We start from the raw sequence: 20,560 nt of genomic DNA, 5'->3' as shown, positions 1-20,560 counted from the left end.
TATTAAAGACTGAGAAAAACAGAAAGATGAAACTAAAGAAACATTAACTTGATCTCCACTTAAATCCAGGGCTTGTTTTAACAGAGTGGGTGGAGAACACAAAACAGTGACACTGAAATCTGGATGTGCATTCATCAAGTGTCTCAGAATGAGCTACAGAGCAGAAAAGATAGGGTAGAGATTTAAAAAGATAAACCCATACACTTAGTAAAGCTGTTAAAACATTCCATGCCAGTAGCCGGTGAAATACACAACCTGGGACCCAGGAGGAGGAGAAAGAGGAGCAGGAGAAGGTTTTTGAGACGTGGGAAACATGGAGGAGAGGAGGTCGCCTCGCTCCTTTATGCTCCTCCTAGAAAAGGACTGCTGGTGGGCTGTGCTCTGCAGAAACAGCCGGAGGTCAGAGCGACAACAGGAAACACTCGAAACCAGCTGCACACAACTTCTGTGACGTCAAATACTGAAGTTCACCTGCTGCACGGACTCGTCTGACCAATCAGCTGCAGGACCAGCGCTCGACAGAGAGGAGGCAGACAAACGCCAGGGTGCGAGGTCAGGAGAGGTGCATTCTGGGTAGTAACGCTCTGTGACATTAGGGCTGGGTGAGCGGGGAGGGCTCTTAGAGTAGGAGGGGGAGGGAGAGCGACTGTAGCTGCTCACAGGGGGGGAGGGTTTGGGGGAGTTCTCCAGCAGGCGAAGGTAGATGGACGGCTGCATGGAGATGGAGGAGGAGGAGGAGGAGGAGGAGGAGGAGGAGGAGGAAAGAGGAAAGAGGAGAAAGTGGATTCATGGTAAAGATGTTTTTGAAAAACAAACCAATGTCTGAGTGAAAGTAAAGTGGGAGAAGTATACCTGCCACTTGGGGCGGGTGGGGGGCAGAGGAGGAGGATGGGGGGCGTATTTGGGCTTTGCAAACCGGGGGTTCTCTCTCTCCTCCTCCTCCTCCTTTTTTCCCTCATCATCCTCCTCTTCTGACAGAGGAGGCGGAGAGGTGGAAGGAGACAGAGGAGGAGGAGGAGAGGATGGATCAGGAGGGTCTTCATCAGACTGACGAAGGAAAGGAAAGGAAACAGTAAAGTTTGAGGAGAGAAAACTATTTGCAGTGGAAACAGGAAACGATAAGAAAAGTAAAAGAAAAGGAAGTTTGCAAGAAGAATAAGAAGATGATGGAGCAGCTGGATAATAACAGATATATACTTTTATATTATTTAAATATAAGGAAGAACTTAATATCTACCAATAGTATCGATCGTAAAGAATTATTAAAAGTACTAATTTTGTACTTAACAAGTCCAAAAAAGTCGTACTTTATTTAATAAATGTAAGTGTTGAAGTGTTGAAAATCCTTAAAAAGTACAAGTTTCTTTAATTTTTAAATGTGCTATAGTACAAATAGTAAAAAGTAAAAAAGGAACTTAAATGTTTGTATCTTCAGGTACAAAGAAGTCTTAAAAAGTTAAAAAGTATATATCTGTTTAGGTACCACAAGTTGTTAAAGTGCTTATTTCTTCCATAGTTTCAAAATAGTTTGGAGACAAACTAAAGTTACCATGTGTTGTTGTTGTTTCATGGGTTCATTCATCAGGGTTAGGGTTAACCCTACACCGAACTTTTCTTCTCCAAACAAAGTTTCATACATGAGCTCGGATGAAAATGATAACAGAGTAAATATCGAACTCCAGCTCTTCTCTCAGTCTGAAATTCTGCTCCTCACCTTGCTGTGCGTCTTTGCTGTGGAGGAGTTCTCTTCAAACTTGGCGAGCAGCTGAGTGGCCATGGAGCGCACCTTGTTCTCCCGCAGCTCCACGTCCTCACCAGCAGGTAGCGCACTGTGACAGGACAGCTGGACCCAGAGGGGAACACAGAGGCGTGAGAGGAGCAAACAGAAGCAGAGGATTCATTATCGTCTCAACAGTTTAACCTCAGCACAACGTGTCCCTGACTTTTCAACAGTGTTTTAATGTCATCTGTCTCCTGGTGGTCTTACCTCTGTGAGGTAGTTGTTTCCCTTTCGTCTTCTCTTGTTAACAGAATCATCTTCCGCTGTCTTCTCATCCTGGGACAGTAGATACAACAGTAAAGATAAATCTAGTGTTCCCTGGTTCAAACTTACAAAAGGCTGCTTGACTTTGACACGTTTGGACAAGTGAAGACGACTGGAATCTGATCCTGTAACTCATGCAGCACTGTTCACACGCGACCACAAGACAAATCGTTCTGATCAGCCTTCCCACTGACGGCTGCTGCTCGTGATCAGATCACAAACGAGGCCTTCGTCTTTACGTGAGTTCAACCTTCAGGTGATTTACCTATGTGCAGAGTGAAGAGCTGATGAACAGAGAAGACAGAAGATGATCTCTACATTACCCTGGGTATCCTCTTCCTCTGCACAGGCAGGCTCAGCGGCTTGTGGTTGGCTTTAGATGAATAACCTTCACTGTTTTCATCTGCTTCTCTGGTTCCTGGAAGACAAACACATGGTTGAACATTAATTTCTGTTCTCGCATGAAAGAGAGAGGAGATGAACATTAAAGCCCTCGAGACGGATTTGGATTATGAGTCTTTGTTTCTCTGGCTGCAGGACACAAACATCACAGCACCAGCAGTGAAAGGAGTCTGAAGCTGGAGCTCTAGCAGAGGAGGAGGAGGAGGAGGAGGAGGAGGAGGAGGAGGAGGAGGTGGAGGAGGTGTGACCGGAGCTGAGGGCCTCCAGAGTTCTGCACCGAGCTTCCACAGACATAACACACATACCAGTCGCGTCTCTGGCGGCGACCAACCTGACCACGGTTGTGTAACGTGCAACTGAAGCTCACGTGGTGGATGAAGCAGTGCACGGACCTCAGCTCCACTCAGTGCAACACTGACAAGTCAAGCTTCACTGGAATGTAAAGACTTTATTACCTTAAACTGCCTCTAACCTCCAGAACCAAGACAGCACCATGTTTCACTTGAAAAGATGATTTGTGAAAAACTGTTTTTGCCCTTTCTGTTTCAGAAGAAGGAACGTCCTGTATTGACTACATATAATCTTACACATGCTTTTAGAGGATAGTTCACTTCATACTGTCTCTGCCCGGACTCATGTGACGCTGGATCCACTTTACATTCTCTGAAGTGACTTTATAAAGTAATCACTTTTCCTTTTTGTGTCAGTGATGTTGGGAAAGTGGCACTGCATTCTACAGTAGTTCTTTAAGGCTGTAGTTCATACTGGTGTTTGTTTTCCGTTAATGTTTCTGCTGAATCTTCTTCATTACATCACTTATCATACGATGTTATATTACAGGGAAACACTTTGTGGATAGAATAGAACAGATGGAAGCTTTTAATTCTAATCAGAATTTTGTTGATCTTGATCTTTGACCCTATCAGATCCAAAAGTTCATCATCTGGAGATACACTTAAAAGACATATTTCTGCCACATCTGTCCATGTGTTGAGTTATTTTTTAAACACACATACACACACACACACACACACACTCTCTCTCAAATAGATGAAAACAAAACCGTTCCTCACATATATTCACTAATCACTCAGCTGTAGCAGGACACTGACCGTTCACCGGTGAATTCCTGAAGGCCTCGTAGAATTTGGAGAGGTAGAGAACCATGAGCAGCTTGTCTGGCTCCGCCTCCGCAGCCATCTCCTTCCCCGTGGTCACCGGCTGGACGCCGAACTCTCGCTCAGCCACGTCAAACGCCAACTGGTTGTTCCCAGCCACGTCCTCATCGTTAAGAGACTCGTAGTCACTGAGAAGTCAGAGAGAGAGGAGGTGAGATTGTGTGTTTATATTGTTTCTCTGGAACACCGTGTAATATCTGTGTGCATGTGTTGTTACATGAGCTCAGGCCTCTGGTGGTGAATGAGGGCGCAGAGGGCCAGGCCGTTCCTCCAGGAGGAAGTGAGGTTGGTGACCTCAACGCCTCTGTAGCCTTGAGTCTGCTTCTGACACCAGGTCAGCAGGCGGCCAGGACGCACGTCAGACTCTGCAGGAATACAACGGCACATCACTTCAGGTGCAACAACAGGGCAGGGGCCGTGTTGGTTCACTGGATTTACCATTTGATGTGTAATCAGCCATTGTTTGTGTGTGTTTACAGCTTGTTGTGTTTCTCCTGAGTGATTAATGCTGATCTAAGTTGAGATTAACCAAAGACTCTGTGATGTAGATGAGTCAGAGAGCAGAACAGGTCAGTGCATGTCTGTCAGTGGCTTCATGCTTGATCCTCATGTGGGTGTAAAGTTATCCAGCTTCATTGTCTGAGGAGATGAGGAGTCTCAGCCTGTCGCTGAGTTTCCCCTCAAGAGGATCTGAGGGTGCGGTGATTCACGATGTCAAGTTCTTAAAGGGACTATAGTTGATCAAAATTCAAACATTTATTTGAATGGGAAATGGACTCAACTACAGAGACAACTTTTTCTCAAGTTTAGGTTGTTCTTATAACACTGATGTTTGTTCATGTTTCTGATAAGTTTGGTTTATTAGTTATTTAATGATAATCAAAACGAGGTGAAACGTCAAGTCTGGCAGCCGAACTGACTTGTGATTGGTCACATGTGTGTATCAGTGGGATTCAGATACCGCAGCTCCATCCTGATTACGACTGTTCAGACTGTGGTGCCGATTGATTGATTATATTATGGGAAATCATTTCTTATCAACACAAGGTTTAGATTATCGTCTATTCTTTGTGGAATATCTTGAAAATGTTGTTTTTCAGACCGTTGACCTCGATCATATAAACATTCACAACAGATTTGCTGAAAATGTGTCAAGCGTCTCTTTATTTAGTCCACAGAGACGAGTGAAAACAATTATAAAGTATCAAACAAACTCCTCCATGCAGTGTTAATGGGCCTGGGGGTGGATCTAATCTCCCCAGTGACTCACTGGGAGATCAGGTTTCTGCTGCACCGGGACAGGGAGCTTTGAAAGTAGAAAACGGTCCCGGCTGAGCAGTTGGCCTCAATCCTCTCTGTCACTACAGGGGCTATAGAGACCTGCTGCCTCGGTCATATGTTCATTATGGAAGTGTGAACACTGTGCGGTGGTAAACACAGGAGGATACATGCACTCAGTCTGTCGTCTGCAGGCCGACTCTGCAACACGTCACCGACCGAGGTTCTGACAACATGTTCCAAGTTAAAACATGTTAGAGGGGATAACTGTTTCAGATTATTTCCAGAAACATCTATTATGTGAAAAAGGTAAATAAAGCTTCTAATTTATCATCAATTGTCCTTTTAGGACCATAGACTTTAAATAAAGATGGTAAATATGAATCCAAAGCATCTCTATCGCCCCCTGGTGGCTGTCTGCAGTATGGCTCATAATCCCGGCCTCCTCCATGTTGGCATGTGGGAATTTTTTTTAAAATAAGTTTGGTTTAATAAGTTATTCGATGCTATAAAAAAGGTGAAACGTCATGATTGACAGCTAAGAATGACTCCTGATTGGTCGAAGGTGTTTATTGTTGGAACCTCAACCTCTGTCTCCTGAGGACGTCACCAGAGAAAGAAGAGGAGAAGAGAGAGACATGGAGTCTGCGTCTCACCTCTTCTGGACAGGTTGACTGATCTGCGAGTCGGGCCTCCTCTCTCCGGCTTGTACGAGTCCATCTGTCCATCGATGTACAAGTGACGAACCTGAGAGAAGGAAAACAAGGAAGTTATAAAATGCTCCTGAGAAGGTTTCAAGTTTACAGAAATGTTCTCTTGACTCTCATGTCACATTAGAAAGTGAAAATCACAATTCAGTGCTTGCAGTAGAAACATCTCGTAACTGAAACCTATTTTCTTCCCCTTATAGAAGATGATTTTACTTAATAACTGATATACAAAAAGCCTTTATTCTCCCCAGTATGTTATGAAGTGTTGAACTGACCTGGTGCGGGCGCACGCAGCTGGAGTTGAGGTTGGGGTAGCGTGTCGCCGGGTCAATGGCGTACTGTTCAAAGTTCTTGCTGATGTTCTCTGTGGTGGTCTGAGGCAGCAGTCGGTAAATACTCTCCCTGAGGAAGAACAGGGCAAAGACACCGTAACTGAATCTGTGAGATTCAAGATACTGAAGATTCAAAGTTCAAATACAGAGTCAACCTCAGGGCACAAAACACAAATAAACACTGTATTGAAATGTCCAGGCTGTTATATCCTAACTCATGACTATGAATACTGTTACTTCATATCGACTGGTAATAATCAGGCTATTCATATTCATGTCACATGAAATACCGACACAGATACAGTCTCATGCTGATGGGAAATTATGATTACGTTTATAAATAAAACACTAAACCATGAGCAGACGAAAATAAACTGAGGTCGTGAAACTTCTGGTTTTCTTTTTGGCAAAGTGAAGATGAATATTCGTTGTTGGTATTTTAAGTGTTTTGGTAATTTGTAATAAAATCACTTGGTGTAATGGATGCAGCTATTGTCCTATATTTCATAAAGCTCTGGCCAGTTGTGGTTTTGAACCAAACTCTTGTACTGACTTTTCATGAGAACTTAATCCACAGACAGTTAATCACAGACATGTCTATCGTGCTCGTTTTGAGTTGAGGTCAGTGAAATAAAAAAACACACAAACCTCTCAGCCAGTACCTCCAGAGGACTCCTCCCTTGTGCCCAGCCCTTCACCATCCACGCCGTGTCGAAGGCTGCCAGGAAACCCCGAGCACAGCCTGTGCCCATCGGCCAGAAGGGCTGCGAGCCAAGAACACAAGGTCAGCGTGAACACACACAAGGTCAGCGTGAACACACACACAAACTCCTCTCGAACCACACACATCCCCCCCCTCACGGTCACGCCATTACCTCGAGCAGACTGTCTCCCACCAGTGAGACGAGGAGCTGGTGTCCGTGTTTCTCCCGGATCAAAGCGGCGTTCTCCGACGCGTACATGCTGGTGAAGTCAAACATGGCCACGTCCGGCTGCCCGTAGTGGTTGATGGCGAAGTCGAGGGACGGCAGCTGGTAGTTTGTGCCGAAGTCGGCGGCCTCGCGGGCGTACGAGTGCAGCGCCTCCTGGTTGACGTTGTCTGGGCTCAGCAGTCGCTCGGTCTCTATGTAGTCCTGAGTAGAGACGAGGGAGGGAAGGAATCACTGACACGTGTAAATAGAGACATGATTAAATCCCTTAACAGAAAGAAATTATGATGATCTCCATTACTTTTGTTGAATTATCATCAGGTAGTTGTGTTAAATCAGTGATTCTCAACCTGGGGGTCATAAGAAAAGTTCTGGGGGCCTCAGTTGGGCCTTAGTGGAGATATGAGCTTCTTCTGAGTGTTATTCTAGTTCATGTTAAGTATATTCATATCTTCAGGCTGAGTATATTCAGTTCTCATGTTAAGTATATTCATATCTTCAGGCTGAGTATATTCAGTTCTCATGTTAAGTATATTCATATCTTCAGGCTGACTATATTCAGTTCTCATGTTAAGTATATTCATATCTTCAGGCTGAGTATATTCAGTTCTCATATTAAGTATATTCATATCTTCAGGCTGAGTATATTCAGTTCTCATGTTAAGTATATTCATATCTTCAGGCTGAGTATATTCAGTTCTCATATTAAGTATATTCATATCTTCAGGCTGAGTATATTCAGTTCTCATATTAAGTATATTCATATCTTCAGGCTGAGTATATTCAGTTCTCATATTAAGTATATTCATATCTTCAGGCTGAGTATATTCAGTTCTCATATTAAGTATATTCATATCTTCAGGCTGAGTATATTCAGTTCTCATGTTAAGTATATTCATATCTTCAGGCTGAGTATATTCAGTTCTCATGTTAAGTATATTCATATCTTCAGGCTGAGTATATTCAGTTCTCATATTAAGTATATTCATATCTTCAGGCTGAGTATATTCAGTTCTCATATTAAGTATATTCATATCTTCAGGCTGAGTATATTCAGTTCTCATGTTAAGTATATTCATATCTTCAGGCTGCAGCTGTGTTTCACTGCATCAGGAAAATAATGACAAAACCATGTGAGTCAGTTTGTTGAATCAGTGAGTTATTATGAGAGAGGAGGTCTCACACATGTGTCATGGTGCACTTAAACAGCTGAGGCAGGCAGATATCACTCATGTAATCAGCCCCGGTGTGTGTGTGTGTGTGTGTGTGTGTGTGTGTGTGTCTGTGTGTGTGTGATGTAGGGTGTTTTCCTGCTAGTCCGTCTGTGTGTTTATTTCCAGATTACTGTCCTGTAATCTTGGTTAGCAGCAGTAATAATAATAAACTTATACACCTAATCTCTGTAGAGGACAGAGAGAAACCTCTGACTCATAGTGTGTCCGTTGTGTGTGTGTGTGTGTGTGTGTGTGTGTGTGTGTGTGTGTGTGTGTGTGTGTGTGAGTGACATAGAAGAAAGGTGAGAGCATCTAATTAGAGTCTATTTCATTATCACCCCCTGTGGAGAGTCATCACTCACTCACAGAGTAAGCTGCTCACCAGTCTGATGAACACACATCTCTTTCTAACACTCTGTCTCTGCTGCGGCTGCTGGTTTGAAACCTTGAGTCATTTGCTCATGACGTTTTCTGGAACGTTTCATTCCCAACTTCGAAAAAGAGGTATAGTAAGTGAACTCACATTTAAGATGACCCGTTTGTCCAGCAGACTTTGCTTCTTGGCCGTCATGACAAAGTAGTGAGTGTTGTCTCGGTAGTAAACAATGTTTTCCAAGTCGATTCCTGAAAACACGACAGAACTTTCACTAAACAGATGAACAAATCCAAAAAGCAGAGAAACAGAAGGGGATGTGAACTGTGTCATCTCTTTACCCGTTTCCTCCCTGAGTTCCAGGAAGAACTTCTGGTTGAAGATGAAGGCCACGCCGCTGATCTCCTCCACCTTGGCCTCGGCCGTGGTGTTCCTGTTCACGAAGTTCGCTGTGATAGCGATGGCCAACTTCCCTCGGAACTCTTTGCGTCTGAAACCTAAAGCGAGAGGATGAAAACAAAACTCAGAGATGAAACAAGCAAAAGGTCATGAACATAAAGAAACAAACACACATAACATAAATCAAGCACCTAATAACAACATTAATAACAACTGGACAGAAAGCTAACAAAGCTCTCACACAGTTCTTAAACCCACACTCACTCATTTCTGACCCAACACACACTCCCAGTACAAACTGTGTCAACAGGAAACACTGAACCCAGTGACCGAGAGCAGCTTTGCAACACTTCACCTCATTTCAAGTTGAAAAACAAGACAAATGGTTCTTTGACTGCAGAGAAAGAACGTGTGAGAAATGTGGGTCAGTCACAAACTTGATCTGCTCGGACCCTCGTGAACGGCCACACCTCACACCGCCGCTCTACCTCCTCTCACTTTCTGTCGCTCTCTCACCGTCTAACGTGTATTTGCGTCCGTCGGCTCCGATCACCACGTCGATCACGAGGTCCGAGACGGGATGACTGGCCGGCCGGACCTCTGCTCGCCACCCGGGGCCTGAGGAGGAACACGACAGAGCAGCCAAGCGTTACCTTCTCACATGTTGACAGGGAGCAGGAGGATGTGTCACATATCAGGCTTGTATATGATGGTGATTATAATTTGCTAAATTTATCGATTTGCTGAAAAGAACTGGGGTCTTTTATTTTTTTAAACTGTGGATGTTTGAAATTCTTTAATTTCATAGTTTGACGTTTGTTATTACTATTAGTTTTCATCTCTGAATTAAAGTTCTACATGTGGTTATTTAATTGACCCTTAAAAAGCTAAATTGTGACTCGATCAACAGACGTGATATTTTCCGACGTTCGCTTTAAATTCTGTCACCGACAAACGTGTCATCGCTTGGAAACATTTCTGATCTCTTGAACATGTGTTGTGAGTCGGGAGCTTTCCATATATAGCTGGAAAATGCAGGAGCGTCACTGCATGTCAGTACCACTCATCACCCTTTAGCATAGAGATAATACCACACACACACAGACACACACACACACACAGGCCGACTCACTGTCATCAGTCTGCTCCGCTGGAGGCTCCACAAGTTTGACAAACTCCACGTTGACATGAATCTCCACTCCCAGGATCAGACTCACTTTCAGCAGCATCAGCTGGAGCTGACGGATACCTGGAGCACAAACACACACATGTACACACACTGTGTATCCACAAGGTCCGAACAACACTGGGAAATACAAGACAACAACTGTACAGTTAAAAACGGGGTTGACTTGTGGTGACATCTTTTGTTGACGTAGACTCTGGGAAAGTGAAGCCAATGTGGAAGACTGTATTCTCTGTAATGACCAGCAGGGGGGCGACTCCACTGGTTGTTTGTTAGGTCTTTAAGAAAATGACTATATACATCTCACTTTATAATGTTGGTAAACATTTCTCTAAAGAGTTTATGTCTCAATCTCTACTTTAAAGTCTTCTTCAATACAACATGATCTTTATTTAGTAAGTTATGATCCATTCATAGTCAAACAGACCATAAAGCACCATTTGTATTGGGGCGTGAATACTGTGTGATTGACAGTCAGGCTCCACCCTTTTTTTATTCTATTATCCCGACTGAATCCTGACAGAACCAGGATGTACCATTACAGAGTTTTATTCTAGGATCTGGCACAGGGTCAGATTTAATATAGTTTCTAGATAATTATAGTTTATACTATAGCTCAGCAGAAGGTATATTTATCATCCAGTCCGTTAAGGGAGGTCTGGACCCAGATAGAACAGATGGTAACAAGTCAGGAATGAGATGTACAGTAGAGTCAGCAGAGGAGATATTAACACATGACACTGTTACACTACTACAGCTGGAAAGGAAGAAGAACCAGGAAGGAACCGACAAGGAAACAAACTGACTGCTGGGAGAACTCCTCTCACAAGGTGTCACAGAGGGGGGAGGAAAGAAGAAGAGCGAAAACCTTCCCCTCCAGTCCCTTAGTTAAACCAGAAGCACTCACTGATGTGGTCGATGGCGCCGGCGCAGAACTTGCCGTAGAACTTCTTGGCTCCGAGGCCCCTGAGGTCGTGGATGGTGTAGGGCCACAGGTGGAGCACGTTGTTCCGGGAGAAGGTGTCTCTCTTCTCGATCACCACCACCTTACAGCCCAGCAGCGCCAGCTCGATGGCTGTTCTCAGACCACAAGGGCCCCCGCCGATGATCAGACACTGTGCGGGGGGGGGGGAAAGAGGTTTTAATACCTCAGAACACTGAATTATACAAATCTGGGAAAAGGTAATTAAGACAGTTTATAGCGCGAGTCACTTATGGGACTATGATCTCATCTCATCTAATTTGAATTCCAGATACAGGAAAGCAGAAAGTGGAACTCCCACCACACCCACCCAGCTACAGCACCTTCCCTCAAATAGACGTTTCTGCAGAGAAAAGTCTGGGATAATAGTTTAAGTGTTATTTTTTGGCCGAACCCATTTGAGCTAATCTCCCCTCTGCGAGTCTCGGGCCTCATTCCCCTCTGGACCTGTTATCTTCTCCTTCAGATATGAGGACATTCCAGCACAGCGCTGCAACACACAGCTGATGTGACTGAGACTTGTTCAGACAGTACAACAGAGCTCATCGTCAAAATATAAGAATTATGATGATATCATGAACAGCAGGTTTACACCAAAACCACAATTATTGTATGCGTATCCTCCCAGTATGCTCCTTCTCTCACAGAACTTTTCTGCATCTCCTTCTCAGCCCGATGAAGAACAGTTTGGCTCCGGCTGCCACTTCCTGTTGGAACCGGTCTGAGCCTGAGGGAAAACTGAGCTCAGCCCGAACCCGACAGGAATTCTGTTTGTTTGTGTCTGAACCCGACTCGATGCAGTTAATGTAGCTGCAGTTTGTGTTACCCTGTCTCTGTACTCAGTAGTACTACTTGTACCAGTTCTCAAGTTGTTCCCACTTCTGGTCTCACCCTGGTGCCCGGACAGGCCTTGCTGTTGTTGTAGACCTTGTGCTGCGCCCTCTTGTCCAGCTTGGTCCACAGAGCCTTGACCTTCCATGTGCTGACGGCCGCCTTCAGCGAGCTGTAGAAGCTGCTGTAGTCCAGAGGATCCAGACCCAGCTGCCGGCATAGGATGCTGAACGCCTGCAGCGTCCCTTTACAGGTGGACGCCTGCACAAAGTTCTCAAAGAGCTGGCTGGCCTGAGCCGTCCGCTCGTCCTCCGTCTCCCCCATCTGCTCCGACAGGGCCCAGGGTCCAATCCCCTCTGACAGATGCTCTTCTCTTACTCTTCGTCTCCTCTTCCTCTCCTTTTCCTCTCCTCTTCTGTTCTCTCCTTCCACACCGTCAGTACCAGACTCTTAGGGTGTGTTTTCCTTCATTCTCAACAGGTTCTGAAAGAAAAGAGACTGGAAATATAATCTGTCTTTATAACTGGTGATTGGATCTGAACACCACTTGATGCTGAATGATAAGCAAACAGGATTTAAATTGCTAATAGAAACAAACAATATATATTATCAACATTTTCTCTATAATTCATTAATCAATATGTCAAAATAACCGACATGTTAAAATAAGAGTCTTGGGAGTGGGAGAACATTATGGAGGATGTTCCACAGGTTAAATAATGCCATTAAGCATTAGTGAATCACCAAATATCAAAGTAGTTTGAGTCTTTTATTCACTGCCCTCTCATAACTTAATTTCCAACACCTGCAGCAGAACAAGCTCTGATGAACCCACAGAGCAGTGGCCTGCTCAGAACCAGTGGAACCAGAGAGAAGGTTGATGACCAGTAAGAAACACAGAGCAGCAGTTTGTAAGAAAATAAAGAGACGACTTCAAATTATGTGTTTCAGCTGAATGAGTCAACATAATCAGCATAACTTTATGTGGTGAATACATCAACTTATATTTTATTTACAACTTGTTCTGCTTTTGAACAATTAGCTGGTTTCTTTTTATTGAAGTATACATGGTAAACCAAATTTCTTAATCTTTTACACTTAATCATAAAACACCAATTTTACTGTTGTCTTTTGTCAGGACTTTGACAAAAATTATGAATTATCATAAGTAAATAAAATGCTGTTTTCCAGTCGTGACTCCTGCTGGAGTTGCAACAGCCATAATGTGCATTAATCTCCACAAAACATAAACAGTGTGGGTGGAAAAAGTTGAAATGGTATAAAAGGAGAGGTCACATTTCCAATGTGAGGAATGTGAGCAGCTCGCACTGAAAATAAACTGCGGAGGTCGACTTGTTGCCTCATTTAGCCAGAAGAGTCACGTCCTGCATTCTACACAACACGTCCAGGGCCACGCACACACCACGTCTGAACATACACACTGCTCTGAACATACACACACTGCTCTGAACACAGACACGCACGTTTCTTTCTCAACAACACAGATATTTCGCTCCTGCAGCTCCGGCGAATGCCTGATAGGATTAGGAATGAGCGTGCTCTCAGAAGGGTTCAGCCGAGCAGTCATGGGAAAAGCTCAAACGCTGCGGCTGCAGGAATGAAGCCAGAACAGACACACAATCACACACAACTTTACCAGAAAAGAATCACACACAGCAGGTTTACAACAAGGTATCTCCAAAACTGATCTAGGATCCGAGCTCAGGAGGAAGTGGACCGACGACCAAGAGAACATCACTTCCTCAAGTAACTGACCTCCGAGTATAAAGTCTGTAGAAGTCCCAGGGAAGTGGATGTGTGAACACAGCAGGGGATCACTGCAAGCGAGTGTGTAGGGGGGGGAGAGATGACTTTTAATCTGTTTACCAAGTTTGCACCATCAATAGTAAATAAAACTGGACAACACTCGTCTACACTTCTTCCAGCTGAGGAAGAGTAAAGCCAAAATATCTAAGATATGAGTGTTGCCATCTTGCACTGATGTCCCCTCTGCTAACATGGAGGATCTATGACCTCCACTTCCAGCCACCAGGGGGCAATCAAGAAGTTTTGGCTTCAGTTTAGGGAGCCGTCATGTCGTTCATCTTTATTTTCAGTCTGCGGATGAGAGCTCACAACTTCTTCAGTAAATTTTCACCTTTGAATATGAAAATACTTTTTCCAAACGCTGTTAAGACTCCGGAGTGAATTGAAAGTGACACGGAGCATTCCTGGAGAGCGTCTCTGCTCAGGTGTCAGGTCCCGATCGCTGGAACCCTCTCAGCATTATACTCACTGTTACAGTCATGGAACCTGCTCTGCTGCAGGAGCCAGGAGGAAGATACTGTTTCTCACACACACACACACTTGTGCATCTCAGGCGCACACAGTGTGTTATAAAAGGACAACACTTGATTGGTCTTTTACCTTGTGCCAGTCACATATCCCATCACATACTTTCCCCTTAAGTCTTTGAGTGGCCCAATGGGGGGCTCAGGTCTCTGCTAACTGGCAGCAGGCAGTAGCCTCTCAATTACTATGAGCCCCTACAGACACACACACAAACACACAAATAACCCTGAGGTCTTTAGTGCTTTTCCACACGTAGGCAAATAAAAACGTTACCAAACCACTGCTCTTGTTCTCTAGCGCACAACTTATTCAAACTTGGCCACTGGAGTATAACCTGTTACTGGAAACTGTACCAACAAAAGGAAATAAGAATATCTGTCCCACATTATTCAACTTATCAGTTCTGGTCCATCTTCCTACAATAAAAGGAGAGGGGACACACCCAGGGACTGACTGGTCTTCTTACTGTTCGACTCTGATGACTGGACATCGTAACTCACACTGTCCCACTGGGTCAAGAGGAAGATACACAACGTGTGTGTGTGTTGGTATACACAGAAGTAGAGGAGCTAGAAGTGCATAGGGAAAGAACACAACGTTTGGAAACTGTACTATATTTAACCACATCTGAGACGGTTGGAGCAGGAAGTAGTTAACTCGGTATCTGTCTCCATATTTAAGTGTGTGTGTGTGTGTGTGTGTGTGTGTGTTTCTTGTCATGTTTGCAGCTGAGCTCAGTTGATGTTTAACTGAAAAAAAGTGGCAATGCTTCCTGAGATGTCCTTATGAAACCCTGAAGACATAAAAATGTAATTTAGTCTTGATATTTACAGGTTCACCATAAAATGTGTTGTTATAAACTATAAACAATAATAAAAGGGTTAACCCCTAAACGAGTTAAACAAATGTTAAACTTTTGTAACTTGTGTGTATGAATCATTACATTACATTACATGTCATTTAGCTGACGCTTTTGTCCAAAGCGACTTACATTTTTAGTACGCTCAACATTTATGAGGGGCCATTTAGGGGTTCAGTATCTTGCCAAGGACACTTAGGCATGCAGATGGGAAAGAGTGGGATTCGAACAAGCAACCTTCTTGTTGCAGAGCACCCGCTCTATCCCCTAGGCCACGCTCTATCCCCTAGGCCACGCTCTATCCCCTAGGCCACGCTCTAACCCCTAGGCCACGCTCTAACCCCTAGGCCACGCTCTAACCCCTAGGCCACGCTCTAACCCCTAGGCCACGCTCTATCCCCTAGGCCACGCTCTATCCCCTAGGCCACGCTCTAACCCCTAGGCCACGCTCTAACCCCTAGGCCACGCTCTATCCCCTAGGCCACGCTCTAACCCCTAGGCCACGCTCTAACCCCTAGGCCACGCTCTAACCCCTAGGCCACGCTCTATCCCCTAGGCCACGCTCTATCCCCTAGGCCACGCTCTAACCCCTAGGCCACGCTCTAACCCCTAGGCCACGCTCTATCCCCTAGGCCACGCTCTATCCCCTAGGCCACGCTCTAACCCCTAGGCCACGCTCTAACCCCTAGGCCACGCTCTAACCCCTAGGCCACGCTCTAACCCCTAGGCCACGCTCTATCCCCTAGGCCACGCTCTATCCCCTAGGCCACGCTCTAACCCCTAGGCCACGCTCTAACCCCTAGGCCACGCTCTATCCCCTAGGCCACGCTCTAACCCCTAGGCCACGCTCTAACCCCTAGGCCACGCTCTAACCCCTAGGCCACGCTCTATCCCCTAGGCCACGCTCTCCCCAGCTGCTTGTCCATATTTAAACTTGGGGGGGTATTCAGGGTATAGGAGGCTATATTCTTCTTCTGCCCCCTTTCCCCTCACTGACCTCTGACCTCTCTGGATCATCACATCCCTCTTCCTGTGTCAGTACAGGAGTCCTAAGTGTTTCAGTAATATATAGGTGGTATTGAACTGTTTTTCTGGAGCAGGACACAAAGAGAACCTGAACCTTTTTTTGCCTCAATAGCATTTTTCTAAACTGACATCAGAATAAAAGACAGAACAGAAGAGCCGTGACGGATTAGTAATATGAACCTGGATGAGCTCTACAATAATAAACAGAGATCAGTGACACTTATCTGTTGAATTCTCCACTGAGCTCCTCTGGACTTCTATCACCAGTGACAGATGAGGTGTTCAAGCTTTATTAAATTGATTTTAATAATACAACGTGTATAAAGCCCAGTTTAAGAACAGAACGATTATTAAAGCTTTCTGTCAGGTCACAAGATTTAGTTTGATAAGATACAACAAAACAGAAGTTAAGTTGTGCAAAAGCAAAAGCCTGTGGATGAATATGTGTGTTTGCATTTGTGTGTGTGCGTTTGGTTGTGTGTGTATGTATGTGTGTGTGTGTGTGAGAATGAATCCTGAGAGTAGGGCCTAAGCTGAGTAAACATGTTCCTGCCCAGACGGATGAGATGCCAAGAGAGAAAGGAAAAACACCAGAGTGACCAGAGAAAAATCTAGTCTGCAAACAGTACAGACAGATGCAAACAGCACAGACAGATGCAAACAGTACAGACAGATGCAAACAGTACAGACAGATGCAAACAATACAGGCAGACAGATGCAAACAGCACAGACAGATGCAAACAGCACAGACAGACAGATGCAAACAGTACAGACAGACAGATGCAATCAGTACAGGCAGACAGATGCAATCAGTACAGACAGACACAGACAGACGGGCAGGAAGTGATCCATGAGGAAAGCACTGCTGCAGATTCTTTTGTTATGAAACTTCTGGAATTTGATGTGGCCACAAATCGAGGCTTGCCAGGAGACGACCTCTTACTGCTGATCAGCTCCATCTGCAATGGTTTCTGCCGGAAATATGAAATATGAACAGCTGGACTGTCAGATGTGTCATCCCGCGGCCTTCTTCTCAGGCTACGCTCACACTTTTCATTTAAAAACATCTAAAAGAAAAAATCCTATTCCTCCAGACAAGCGTTTGAGCTCCATATCAGAAAAAGTCTCGGAAACATACCGACACAACTGCAAGTGCATCACCACATACACTGGTCATGAATGTGTCCATTTCCTACAGTATTCACTATTTTCAACCATTCCTAAGGTTAACGTGAAAGAGTTCCACTTGCTTCTGTGTATTCTTTACACCTTTGTTGCTGAAACGGCTCCTTCTGCCACAATGGAACCATTTTACAAGACTCAGCTTCTTGTCCTCAAACTGAAACACTTGCTCATTCTGCCATCAGCCATTTCAGAGGAGAAGCTTGAGTCTGAGTATCTCTGAGCCACATCAGACCGCTCCACGGCACAAACCACCACACCCACACTTAACCTCCAGATAAGAGGGTCTGAGATGGAACCAACTGCTCATCAGACACACAGTGTTGTTCCCTCGGTGGGAGACAGTGGGACACTCGTAGTACGTTTGTGATATAGAATTTAAAAACCTTCTTTCACTCCTCTGATGTCTGTCCAGTAGAGACCACAGGGAGGTCAGTTAATGTGAAACTACATACGAGGCTGTTGCACGTCAGTAGCTCTCAGGTTACACTGACGTCCACAGTGAACGGTATGTAACCTGTCAGGGACACAACTGAGTCTGAGTGGACTTCTCTCTGGACTAAACATGGAAACGTCTCATCAGGCCCGAGGAGGGCAGCTGCATTTTATGACTCTGGACACAGACTCAAACACGAACACAAGAGGGGACACTGTTTTACAGTTTGGCCTGAGTTGAATAAGTTTACTGAAGTTAATATTACAACCATGTTTATATTTTGTTTTGAATACATTTTCAAATAACATTTTGATAACAGAAGTAAAGTCATCACACCTCATACAGATCGTGAGATTGGGGCTAACGAAGTTTGAAACTAATATGGGCGGATTGAACCTGTCTCCTTGCACTGTGTACCCTGTGCAACACTCCGCTCCATATACTGGAACACTTACTTCAGTGTTAATATAAACCATATTGATACTATATAATTTTATACAATAATATTGTCCTTTGCACACTCTGTCTATATATTCTTACACTCATAGTATATTATATTATCTATTGTATAGTCAAATACTTATATTTATACCTCTACTATATATCATATCATACTCTTTGTATATTCTTTGTATATATAAGTCTATATACACATATTTATACATGTGTACATGTCATTATTATTATTATATTTACTATTATTATTATATATACTGTTGCTGCCATTACTACTATGTACTGCTATTATATCGGTATAATTACTATCATATATAAATAAATATTATATATACTGTACTATTTTATATACTGTCTAATAATAACATTACCATCATTTTATCTTTGGATAAAAGCGTCAGCTAAATGAAATGTAATGTGTAATGTAATATCATCAGTACTATTATTACCATCATGTTGCCACTGCACCTTATCTGCCTATTTATCTTGTGTTTCTGTTTTTATTCTTTCTACCTACCTCGATATTTTATTTTATTCTATTGTATTTTATTTTATTGTATTCAAATATACCGGCTGCTATGACGACTTCATTTCCCTTCGGGGATGAATAAAGTAATCTATCTATCTAATGTAACAAGAAAGGGTTCTCATATTGTTTTAAAGTATAAATATGAGCAATAATCTCCTTTTTTAAATATTGGTTTTATAATATAAATATAATTTATAATCTCTATAAACAGACTCCTCATTTGAATATGCAGAATCTGAAGGCGAGGGACAAGGTTTTGGGGTCGGAATCCTTCGGTTTTCTGTTTCGAGTTTGACCAATCAGGTTTGAGAGGGATTTGGCTGCACGCAGGTAAACAGTCCATGTGGAGAACAAAATCTGCTTTCTACACCGGAGGCCCAAACACACTGGCTATTGCCCACAGACGATAGCTGATGTGCTCTAATACGATATATAATATCTTATAATGTCATCATGACCTCCTGAAACATTCTTCTGTCAACAAATACAAACTAAATGAATGGATGAGTCTCATTCAACATCCTGTAGCTGCAGAATCACACAGTGAAGATCCACTAATGATCAGTGAAACAGATTCCTCCTCCACGCAAATCTCCCTCCAGGAAATGACTGAGTCACTGGACCTGTTGCGCTGCTCATTAACAAGACACAACTGGTGAAGTTATGAGTCTGTCAGGAATCACTCGGGGTTAAATGGCTTCGATATCAGAGGAGTGAGTTCAAGGGGGGATGTCCCTCATCCATTTGAATCCTGCTCCAGATGTTGAGTAAAGAAAGATCACAGCAGTGATGTGCTGTTATCTGAAGATGATGATGATGAACCGTCTCCTCTCAAGCGAAACCCAGTGAAAATGAATATGAGGGAACAAGTGAGTGGATCCAGCTGCAGAGTGAGTCACTACAGCCAGCAGCTCAGGTGGCTGCAGGAACAACTGTGTGGGATTAGATTAGAGAGAGAAATGCTAAATGGATTCACTGAGGTGAGTCAGTGTGTAATACTGCAGAGCAGAGACACAGACAACTCATGAGAGACACAAGTTAACAAGTAACAGATACCAGTAACCATGGTATGGATACTTGAAAACATGGTAAAGACACCTTCAATCATGGTAACCATCAATATTCATAAATTACTGGAGGGGATAGTGGATTGGACCAGCTGAGACTGGCTGACTAGTATCAAGAAGAAGAAGAGAATCAAATCTCCCTGGATTCAGAAGGCAGCAGAGGAGCTGCCGGAGGGGGGGGGGGGGGGGGGGGGGGGGGGACACACCAGTACAACGTGCTGGTGACTTTAATGGTGAACGGTTTGTCTCTGGCTGTTGTGGTGAGACCCCGGTGGCATCGTGATGTGCCAGAGCAATGCTAGAGGAACTGATATCTGTCCCTTTTGGCTGGATCCCATCCTCTCATCCCGTCAGTTGTGTAGAAATCCGTGCAGCTGTTTGTGTGTAATCCTGCTAACTAACAAACAAAAGGAAACAGGCGAGAACATCCACCTCCGTGGTGGAAGTAGAATTCAAAACCTTCTTGTCTTTTGTCTTCAAAAGATTAATTGAATTAAGTAGACAACATTAAACCTGCTGCACAGCTGAAGGATTAAAGCTCAGATCTCCACAATGAGACAAAAAACAACACTGAGCACGAAGGCAACATTAAATCAGGGAACAGCTGAGTTTTATGACAAAGCCTTCCTGGGGTTGAAGTACATTCAAGTCCTATTTACAGTTTAACAGAGTCTGTACCTGAACTCCAGTAAAGACTTCAGGGTTAAGACATGTTCTCATCTTGTCTCAGAGACGAAGCACCGTGAAGAACAGAAGGAGGTCAGATGGGAGCTGAACATGATGTTGGTCTCCTCC

General features: G+C 43.9%; 1 protein-coding gene across 3 annotated transcripts in view; it reads right to left on the bottom strand.

Annotated features, from left to right (window-relative positions):
* The window catches only part of mical2b (microtubule associated monooxygenase, calponin and LIM domain containing 2b), a 40,455-nt gene that overhangs the window by 13,675 nt on the left and 6,220 nt on the right, over nucleotides 1–20,560 (bottom strand). For 2 of the 3 annotated variants that reach the window (XM_062390057.1, XM_062390055.1), the window contains exons 2-19: nucleotides 11,919–12,341; nucleotides 10,953–11,160; nucleotides 9,992–10,108; nucleotides 9,376–9,477; nucleotides 8,802–8,957; nucleotides 8,611–8,711; nucleotides 6,820–7,077; nucleotides 6,593–6,708; nucleotides 5,888–6,014; nucleotides 5,559–5,649; nucleotides 3,842–3,989; nucleotides 3,559–3,752; nucleotides 2,368–2,462; nucleotides 1,988–2,056; nucleotides 1,715–1,843; nucleotides 853–1,047; nucleotides 472–711; nucleotides 256–381 (exon numbers count right to left, since the gene is read on the bottom strand). In XM_062390057.1, the coding sequence (XP_062246041.1) occupies nucleotides 256–381; nucleotides 472–711; nucleotides 853–1,047; nucleotides 1,715–1,843; nucleotides 1,988–2,056; nucleotides 2,368–2,462; nucleotides 3,559–3,752; nucleotides 3,842–3,989; nucleotides 5,559–5,649; nucleotides 5,888–6,014; nucleotides 6,593–6,708; nucleotides 6,820–7,077; nucleotides 8,611–8,711; nucleotides 8,802–8,957; nucleotides 9,376–9,477; nucleotides 9,992–10,108; nucleotides 10,953–11,160; nucleotides 11,919–12,182 (2,736 nt within the window). In that variant the 5' untranslated portion in view covers nucleotides 12,183–12,341. The remainder of the gene's footprint in view (nucleotides 1–255; nucleotides 382–471; nucleotides 712–852; nucleotides 1,048–1,714; nucleotides 1,844–1,987; nucleotides 2,057–2,367; nucleotides 2,463–3,558; nucleotides 3,753–3,841; nucleotides 3,990–5,558; nucleotides 5,650–5,887; nucleotides 6,015–6,592; nucleotides 6,709–6,819; nucleotides 7,078–8,610; nucleotides 8,712–8,801; nucleotides 8,958–9,375; nucleotides 9,478–9,991; nucleotides 10,109–10,952; nucleotides 11,161–11,918; nucleotides 12,342–20,560) is intronic. The other variant, XM_062390056.1, reaches the window with a different exon arrangement.

This window comes from Platichthys flesus, chromosome 6, assembly GCF_949316205.1.
Source record: "Platichthys flesus chromosome 6, fPlaFle2.1, whole genome shotgun sequence".
Classification (NCBI taxonomy): Eukaryota; Metazoa; Chordata; class Actinopteri; order Pleuronectiformes; family Pleuronectidae; genus Platichthys; species Platichthys flesus.
This window is presented reverse-complemented; position numbering and strand designations above follow the sequence as displayed.